This window comes from Coffea eugenioides, chromosome 11 (genome assembly GCF_003713205.1).
Source record: "Coffea eugenioides isolate CCC68of chromosome 11, Ceug_1.0, whole genome shotgun sequence".
NCBI classification, from domain to species: domain Eukaryota; kingdom Viridiplantae; phylum Streptophyta; class Magnoliopsida; order Gentianales; family Rubiaceae; genus Coffea; species Coffea eugenioides.
Genome location: NC_040045.1, coordinates 35,459,390 through 35,469,957, shown reverse-complemented (window position 1 = coordinate 35,469,957; position 10,568 = coordinate 35,459,390). Strand labels below are relative to the sequence as shown.

Genomic DNA, 10,568 nt, shown 5'->3' with positions numbered 1-10,568 from the left:
TATAACTTGAATTATTTATGTATACATATAGTGTAGCTTACTATAGAAATTTTTTAAAAAATTTTTGAAATGTATAGATTTTTGAATATTTTGAAGTGTATAGTTTAAAAACTTTAAAAAAAATTTTGAGATTACTGTAGCTAAAGTTTTTAAAAAATTTGTAGCAGACAAACTTGACAAAAAACTTGGGTTCCAAACAAGGCCACATAGGATTGATTTTTTATGGTAATGCAGGTATCCCAATCAAATTAAAATCCAAATATAAAATGAATTAATATTTCCATTTGTATGTCACCAAGGATTTTCCCCATAAGCACGCAAGGATTTTCCACGCTGTCTTTCCCCTCCACCACATTAACAAATTTTTTTCCATGAGCACTTGAAGTCGTCGTCCATTATCATCTTTGTATGGTTCCATCCTACTTCCCACAAACACAAAATGGTGAAGTGATGCTTTTTGTAAGTGTATAAATGAGGCCACTCATCTGAGCTTACTATATCAAATAAACCAATAACACCAAAGAAATCCAATGGAGCATCATCTTCTTTATACTTTTTCATTTTTACTACTACTCTTCTTATTCAATTCTATTCCTGCCATGATCCAATTCCCATTTAGCAGTAGCAAACAAGCTTATAATTATTCAAATGGCCGCTGTATTGAGAATGAAGGATAAGCTCTTCTTCAATTCAAGCATGAATTGACAGATGAATCAAATCGTTTATTATTTTGGATTGGAGAAAACCGTTTTTCATGGGAAGGCATTATACAAATATTATAAAATATGTTTTTATTCACATGCATCACACACACGGTACTAATATGTATGTATATTATGCACATATGTTTTTATTCCCATGAAATTTGCAAATTCTTGATCTCGGTGGCAATGGACTAAAGGATATTATACCAGCTTGGATTGGGGAAAGGTTATCAAGTTTAATGTGTCTAAGATTTCAGTCAAATAACTTGCATGGAGCTATTTCTGATACGCTCTACCAACTCTCCCATCTTCGAGTGCTGAACTTAGCACATAATAACTCGAGTAGATTTATTCCTCACTGCTTTAATAACATCAGTACCATGGTATCAGGCCGAGGAGGAGATTATAGCGTTGGCGAGATCCCTGATGAGATAATGGAACTCGCTCAATTGAAATTTTTGAATCTTTCACAGAATCATTTCACTGGAAGGATCACCTAGAAGATCGGCAACTTGAAGCGCTTGATCTATCAATGAATGTACTCTTCGGTGCAATCCCCGAAAGCTTATCTGATTTGTACTCATTGAACTCCCTGAATTTGTCACACAATAAACTTTCAGGGCCAATACCTTCAGGAAATCAACTTCAGACCTTGACCGAACCATCTATCTATGAAGGAAATAGTGGACTTTTTGGCAAACCGCTCCAAAACAACTGCTTGGAACACAAATTGTCTACAAAAAATGGGCCTAGTCATGATCATAAAGGCCACAGCAAGTCTGATTGGTCTTGGTTTTATGCTGGTGTAGGACCGGGTTTTGCTGTCGGGCGCTTGGGAGTTTTGGGAATCCTTCTCTTCAAGAAATTATGGTGCTATGGATACTTCAAGTTTATAGAAAGTGGCTATGAGAAAATCTGGGTAATGATTGCATTGAAGACTACTCACCTGAGGAGAAAGAGAAGAAAAGTAAACCAGAAAACAGAAATCAAGAGCCACACCATAGCCTGTGGCGGTTTCATCTTGATCGGTGCTTGGGAATCGTTCGTATCTTCCTTTTAATGTATCCAAAATACGCCACTATCTCCGCCCCTTACCAGCCCTCGCGCCATTTCAGCTATTAACAACAGCAGCACTCAAACGAAAAAGGCCCCTCTTTCTTCATCATCGGTAACATGCTTATCAATCTCCGTCCTGTCTTTCTTCTTCATTCTAAAATCTCATCTCCATCTCCTACGCCCTCAACTCCAAAGACTCTGTCGGTTTTGCCTTCCAGTTAGAGGTAATCGCAATTGCTTTCCTTTTTGTCCTCTACTCAACTCTGGGTCTCTTCGCGCATGTCAAGATATCGTTTCAATTTCCTTCAGCGATCCTCAATATGCTGCTTCTTTTCGCTTTGGGCGAAGAGTTTTTGTTCTTTTACATTAGAAGAAAGGACCCCAGTGCGGTAGAAAACCAATACTACGATCTCTTCCTCGTGCCAATAGGCATTTGTCTGTTTTGTACTATTCTAGAACTGAAAAGTCCTAAATCGAATTATGCAAGATTGGGACGCGGGGTTGGACTGGTTTTACAGGGTATGTGGATAGTCCATATGGGTTTCTCTCATATTTTAGTGCTTACATAAACAAAACCCAAATGAACTTAGCAAAATATTTCTTCGATTTTCCTAAAATACGCTTTTCTATCTACAAAAGTAGAGAAGGGAGAAAATCTACCATCAACTTCTTCAAAACTTTCCATCCTAAACATATTACGCTATTGTGCCATTGTAACGTTGTTTGAGCAAACATAGTAACGAGAGATTTTCTTATTTTGTTTTATTTTTAGTGTTTTTTTAGTATAAATAGGAGATTTTGAATCCAAGATTTCTTATTTACATTCCCTTCTCCCTTACCCATATCTCCCCCCTTCTAGTAACGAGAGATTGTATCACTTTTGATCAATTGTAACTACTCTAAAATTATGTTGCGAATTACGTGCAATTTAATATCAGAGGTTTTGCAAGTATTTTCAAGAGTTTTTTGCCAAATAGTTATAATTTGTGTTTAAAAAATTGTCATTTTTTTTGTTATTCCAATTGTCTCCTTGCATGATGAAGTATTATATTGTCATCTCATACTCCATACGGTCCATGTTGACATAACTGCTACTTCTGAGTTCCGTACTTGTCGAAACTTATCCACTACTACGGTATATATATATATCCAAATCTTCCCGCTAACTTCAATTTAAAAAATCCCAAAACTGTATTATTAATTCTTTTGCTCTAACTAGTTTCTTATTTTATATCTTTTTCATTATTTACTTTTTCCTAAAATATACATGCACATAAAGTGTGTCTCACCCAATGATCCTAATAATTACAGAAACTAGTATGAACTAGACAAATTTTCTATTTGTGAGGCCTGTTATCAAACATTTACATGGTTTCCATTTTATCTATCTTACCTACAGAAACTACCAAAAGAAACGGACAAAATGATTACCTGAGCAGTATTGACGCAGAGCTTAGGGCCCATGAACTTGAATGTAGAGTAGCATTGTGGGGAGCCTTGTTCAGGTTGGGCCAAACAACAGATTCTGGTGAAATGGAGCAGAAATTTTTGGGCCGAGAAGTCCAGGAAATATTCTAAATCACTTGTTGGTGGTTTATCTGCAAATCATCTAAAGTCTGTTGCTGCCATTCCCTAATGAGCAGTGACTTCAAACCGAATTGACGGATTTTTTTTTTTTTTTTGTATTTTGGGGTCCATGTTCAATTGGGTGGTAAAAGGTAATTTTAGTAGAGTTTATATCTATAAAAAGTGACTTTAGGACATTGATGTTTTGGTCTTTACTTTAACACCACAACTTAAGGACATTGATGTTTATGTCCCCAGCGACTTTGTCCACAAGAAAATAAGGATTTCTGTGGTGGGCCGTGACCTTAATTGACGGGTGGACTTCTTGTTGCCAGACTCAGCACGTCGGCGAGATTTCTACCCAAATTGGAATGCTGCACGTCAAGATCATGAAAGCAATTTATTTAGGAATTTTTTGCTTCTCCTAAATTTGAAATTCTTGATGCATCATTTTTCTTCTTTTAGCTTCAAGCTTTTTACAGATTCAAAAGCACCAAAATGTTTTGCTTATAAAAAAGGCAAGTGAAAAAAGAGTTTATCAAGTCTCGTTTAATGTATTAAACGAGGTTTTCACCAATGAAAGAACTATAGATTCCATGAGGACTTTAAGTCACGTGTTATCGTCTTATCAGCAATTTTTAACCAACATTTATAACCATAGTTGTTGGAAATTCCATTGAATTTACTGAAAAAGTAGTATTATATATTGAAGTGTTATTTGTACTGAAAGTGAATGATAAGCTCTTTTTCAATTGAGAGAAAGTTTGATAAATAAATCAAATCACCAATCATGGTGGATTGTTGCTCGTGATACATGAAATGAGTTGGCTGTCACAAAAATTCTAGCCTTGCTATAAAACAAATTAGAAAAATTACCTTATATATTCCTTAGAAAAATAAACTAAATACCTTTTGTTAGCACGCCACAAGAATAGCAATTGAATCTATTTTTCTTGACTGATTCTCGGATTGCTTATTCCAACTAAACTTGCAATTATTTCTTGTTGAATAACGGTATCATATAATACTAAACAACCAACTAATCTATACTACCGCTTAAAGGATTTAGATTCTATGTAATCATACGTAATAGTGATCGCATATTACAGCGAATATATGGTGGGTGATATATTTTAATTGGGTGATAAAATTTATTATGTTTTCTCATGTTATTATCGTACTATCTACATTTTCTGTTTTAATATTTATATCTATCATATATGATTTTACATCGTTCGGTGCTTCAACTACCAATACCAGTTTAGATGGTGATGGATGTATCATTTAGGGTCACTGAAGCCATCGTGCTCCACACAGACTTCCTCCCAAAATGTCAACCGCCTTATCAGGACCGCTCATGTATACATATATGTATATGGATGATAAATTTTATATACATTGATAGTGTATATATTATTATCGTTAAATTTATAATATATATATAAATTAAATTTTAAATTTTAAATTTATATAATTATCAATTATTCAAAACTAATAATTTATATACTGTTAGTATAAAAAGATTAATATATATATATATATATATATTGCTTTTTAAAATTTTTTTATAAATAAAAAATTTTAAATCCAAAACCTATTTACAATCTTTTTGAGTTTACTATCCAATCCAATCCTTCTCCAATAGTTACTGCATCTTATATCACTTACAGTAAGGTATAAACAATTCCAGTAATATTTAATATTATCTCCTTAAAGGAGTTGGTTTCACCCATCCAATATTTTTGAGACAGGTGACAGGCTACCAATGGGATATTTTTTAGTATTACTCCACTAATGTTTCTAGCTAATTACATTTCTTTAGTTTTTTACTCCACTAATATTACATTATTAAAACGGAATAAATGGGGCAACTCCCATACATGTTGTTGTAGACTTCGGAATTCAGATATTACCAAATGCTGTATTTTCTCTTTCTCCATTGGTATATATTCCCCAATCATCTAATTCAAATGGACACAAACTCAGGGAGGTGTGAAAATAATTTAGAAACTAAACCATATAAGCGAAATTATTGACTTTATTTATTAAGGGATAATTGTCATTCGGTCATCCATACAGCTGTGACTAATTCCCAAAAGACTAATTCTGTCCGTCATGTCTGGATGGTTGTAATTGTCATAAAAGAAAATGGTTCAGTTCCTTGTCTTATAGATTTGGATATTGCTTGCCCAAAAAAAAAAAAAAAAAAGAAGAAGAAAGTCGAACACTAAATGTTTTTTGTTTATTAGATGATATTATGGTAACGTATGTATCCAAATCAAATTACAATCCAAATAAAAGTCAATCAATATTTCCATTTGTATGTCACCAATGATTTTTCCCACAATCACGCAAGATTTTCAACGCTGTCTTTCCCCTCACCCGCGTCCGCAAATTTTTTCTTTTCCCACGAAGACTTGAAGTCGTTGTCATTTTATCACCTTTGTATAGTTCCATCCTACTTCCTACAAACACAGAACATTGAAGCGCTGGTTTTTGTAAGTGTATAAATAAGGCCACCCGGCCATCTGAGCTTCCCATATCAAACAAACCAATAATACCAAAGAAATCCAATGGAGCACCATCTTTTTTGTACTTCTTCATCTTTCCTACTACTCTTCTTATTCAGTTCTATTCCTATCACTAGCCAGTTCCCATTTAGTAGCAGCAAGCAAGCTTCCGATCATTCAAATGTCACCTGTATTGAAAGTGAACGACGTGCCCAGGGACGGAGCCAGAAATTTATTTTTGGGGGGGCTGAAGTGTATTAAAAATTTTACAGGCATGTGTTTGAATTAGGGGTGTGCATCGAATTCGAAATCGGTAATTCAGAAGTTTGAATTCGGAATTTTTCGAAATTTTGGTATCTGATAATTCGACCGAATTCGATTTCGAATTCACCAATTCCGAATTCGAATTCGTACCGAATTCAATTTGGAATTCGGTAAATTCCGATTTCACCGAATTCGGAAAGATTTATATATTATTATATAATATAAAATTTATAATATTATATAGTATAAATTTTATATTACATGTATAAAAAATATATTTATATATTAAAAACGAATTTGAAATCGAATTCGGAATTTGAATTCTGATTTCGAAATCGGAAATTCCGATTTGAAAAACTCCATTACCGAATTCGAACCAAATTCGAAATATATGAATTCGGAAAACCCGAATTCGATTCCGATTTTCGATTTACCGATTTCAAAAATTCCGAATTCAATTCGAATTCGGTCGGTAAATCGAAATTTTTCGATTTTGCACGCCCCTAGTTTGAATAAAGCTTGGTTTCTAGCCTTCCAGATTTTTTAAGCTTGTTAGATGCAACAGTTTGGGTCCTAGTTTAGGTTTGGACTTTTGAGGGTTTACAAGCCTCATAACAGTTGCTAAGGCAGTGGATCCACGACTAGAGATGACACACCTAAACAACAAATAAATAAATGAAGGCCTAAAAATCATTTCAAGACTTGAAGGCTGGTAACTGGTAGAGGTGCTCTAAATATAGGTCAATAAGTTACAGAATAAAAGTACAATCTATCAATCCTTTAAATATGTATTATACAGTTCCTTCTAAATTTACTACTGTCATGTAAACATTTCCGTTGAATGCGACTATTAGTTTCTTGTATTCCATAAAAAATGTGGAGTAACTCAGCCAACTGGATGGTTGAATTGTACTGCTAAAATTTTTTGGTTAAAATTAAAAGTTCGACCAAAAATTGGGTTGGACTACACCTCTTTATGATGCCCAATTGAACCATATAATTTTTTGTTAACTGGTTAACACTAAAAACCTACATAAATTTCCAAAAAATCTGAAAACTGGTCATAATCACCGCTAACAAACACAGTATAGATAGTAAAAAGATAATACACAGTAAACAAGCAGCCAAGGGAGCAATCCATGATGAGGAGTTTATAGTTTATTGGCAAGATTTTCAACCTATAGCAATCCAAAACTCAAAACATGCTCGATGCAGATAAAAGAGATCACATGGCATAGTATGCATAGCATTAAGAACCAAATCACCGTGACCAGTTAAAGACTCACAGTGATCAAACCAAGAGGGGAAGCAACTATTATGTCTGAGGAATAAAAATCAGCATATAACTTGATCTTCCTCCTGCCAATAAACAACTATATATAGGGGGTTTTCCGGCGGCTTGGGGGGGGCTTAAGCCCCCACCAGCCCCCCCTTAAATCCGTGGCTGGACGTGCCCTTCTTCAACTCAAACATGGGTTGAAAGATGAATCAAATCGTCTGTCATCTTGGATTGGAGAAGGTTGTTGTTCATGGGAAGGCGTTAGTTGCCACAAAATCACTGGTAGTGTTTTGAAACTTGATCTGCGCAATACGGTGCCACTCTATCCTGATGATGATTATTACTGCACAAATTGCTTAGGAGGCCAATTAAATCCATGTTTGGTCAATTTGACCAATTTGCAATACTTGGACTTGAGCGTGAATAATTTTTCAGGAATCCAAGTTCCAGCATTCTTTGGATTGTTGAAAAACTTGAGATACCTCAATCTCTCAAGTGCAGGATTTGATGGTGAAATTCCCCACCATTTAAGAAACCTCTCACATTTACGGTATTTAGATCTTGGAGATTCAGGTTTCTCCCAAATAGGGAATTCGTTGAGCACTAAGGATCTCAGGTGGATTGCTGGGCTCTCTTCTCTAGAAGACCTAGTCCTATCCAATGTGAACCTTACGGCCGCTCAAGATGGGTTACAATCAGTTAACATGCTTCCTTCACTAACAACACTAGACTTGCATGGCTGTGATCTCTTCATCTATCCTCATCTTTCACATGTCAATTTCACATCTCTTGCTTTCCTTGATCTTGATTTTAATAATTTCAACAACTACATGGCCCCTCCTTGGCTCCGTAATCTTACTGGCCTCCATGATCTTCGTCTTGGTGGTAATAATCTTTTTGATCCAATTCATGGTCTGTTTGACCAAATGACCTCTCTAGTTCATCTCGATCTATCTTCAAACCACTTTGATGCTTTAACGTTGACATCATTTTGTAATGCAAGCAGTCTTACTTATTTGGATTTGAGTTTTAATAATTTGCAAGGGTCAATATCAAGTGAAATAGGCCAACTTATAAATCTTACTTATTTGGATCTGAGTGAGAATAATGTGCAAGGATCAATACCAAGTGAAATAGGGGAGCTTCAAAAACTAACTAATCTATTATTGTCCCATAACAGCTTAAATGGTTCTATACCGACCAATCTTGGGGAGCTAACGAAGCTACAAGCATTTGATGTTGGTGCAAATTCATTAACTGGTGTCCTATCTGAAGACCATTTTGCGAAACTCCGAGAGCTGAAGTCACTGTACCTAACCAGAAACTCACTCGCTCTGAACGTGAGCTCCTCATGGGTTCCTCCTTTTCAACTCCAAGAAATTCGGATGGGATCCATCATTGTGGGACCCAGGTTTCCAGCTTGGCTTCGGACGCAGAATGAAGTTGAGACGTTAGACATGCGGAATGCGAGCATCTCAGATGCCATACCCAGCTGGTTTCGAGTGCTTTGTTATAATATTACGTCATTAGATCTTTCACACAATTTTCTTACTGGACATATTCCGCAGCTGGTTGTACATGCGCTGGGGTCTCTCTCTCTGAATGATAACCGTTTCACAGGTACTATCCCTGAAGACTTGTGCAAGTTGGAAAATTTAACTGATCTAGATCTATCCAACAATCTTCTGTCTGGAAGAGTTCCTCTGTGTCTAGGAAACTTGCGAGACCTGCGGATCCTAAACTTGGCAAATAACAGTCTATCCGGTCAAATTCCGAGTTCACTGGGTAACTTGTGGCAACTTTATACTCTGCATTTGAATGGAAATAAATTCGTTGGGAAGCTCCCTACCTCAATGCAGCATCTGAGAAATTTGGAAATTCTTGATCTCGGTGACAATGGACTAAGGGATATTATACCAGCTTGGATTGGGGAAAGGACATCAAATTTAAGGTTTCTAAGATTCCAGTCAAATAACTTCCATGGACCTATTTCTGATACACTCTGCCAACTCTCACATCTTCGAGTGCTGAACTTAGCACATAATAACTTGAGTGGATTTATTCCTCACTGCTTTAACAACATTACTGCCATGGCATCAGGGCTAGATGGAGGTTACGGCATTGATTCACAAGAAAGCCTTCAAGACATTAAGGGAGGAAGAGAAGTTGAGTATTACTCATGGGCCCTTCTGCTTGTTAAATCCGTAAGCCTCTCAGCAAATAATTTAGTTGGCGAGATACCTGATGGGATAATGGAACTGGTTCAATTGCAATTTTTGAATCTTTCACAAAATCATTTGACTGGAAAGATCCCGGATAAGATTGGCAACTTGAAGCAACTTGAAACACTTGATCTATCAATGAATGCGCTCTTCGGTGCAATCCCTGAAAGCTTATCTGATTTGTACTCGTTGAACTCTCTGAATATGTCACACAATAAACTTTCAGGGCCAATACCATCAGGAAATCAGCTTCAGACCTTGACCGATCCATCCATCTATGAAGGAAACAGTGGACTTTGTGGCAAACCGCTCCCAAACAACTGCTCGGAACACAAATTGCCTACCAAAAATGGGCCAATTGATGATGATGAAGGCCACAGCGAATCTGATTGGTCTTGGTTTTATGCTGGTATGGGACCGGGTTTTGCTGTCGGGCTGTTGGGAGTTTTGGGAATCCTTCTCTTCAAGAAGTCATGGCGCTATACATACTTCAAGTTCATAGAAAGTGCCTGTGACAAAATCTGGGTAATGATTGCATTGAAGACTGCACGCCTGAGGAGGAATTTCCGTTGAGTAAGTTCCTATAAAAGCACTTATAATCTGTTTTTCATTTTGCTCTTTGAAAAATTTCACATTTTTGTAGGCCTTCCTTCATCTAACTTATTCTTTTTACTTTTATATGTTGATTGCAGCGGACCAATTAGAACTTGACATTGATAATTTGAAAAATTGTTGTGATTTGTAATTTGTTTTTTCCAAATATTTCTAAGGATTTATTTTATGCATCCCAACTTGACCAATTCTATCCAATAAGAAAATGATAGAGCTTAATAAGGTTTTTTTTTTTTTTCAAACAAAGAATAACGTAGCAATTGTAACGTAAAGTAGTAGATGCCTGTTACCAATTAACTAAACCAAGATGATTCTAACATCAAATCAATAGCTTTCGAAGGAATTTTTTCCCAAT

At 35.8% G+C, this 10,568-nt stretch overlaps 1 protein-coding gene across 1 annotated transcript; it reads left to right on the top strand.

Annotated features, from left to right (window-relative positions):
- Positions 1-7,571: 7,571 nt before the first annotated feature.
- Positions 7,572-10,174, top strand: LOC113752416 (receptor-like protein EIX1). Its single transcript, XM_027296527.1, has 2 exons — positions 7,572-7,575; positions 7,815-10,174. Exons 1-2 carry the CDS (start codon positions 7,572-7,574, stop codon positions 10,172-10,174), a joined length of 2,364 nt encoding a protein of 787 aa, XP_027152328.1.
- The last annotated feature ends 394 nt before the right edge of the window (positions 10,175-10,568 follow it).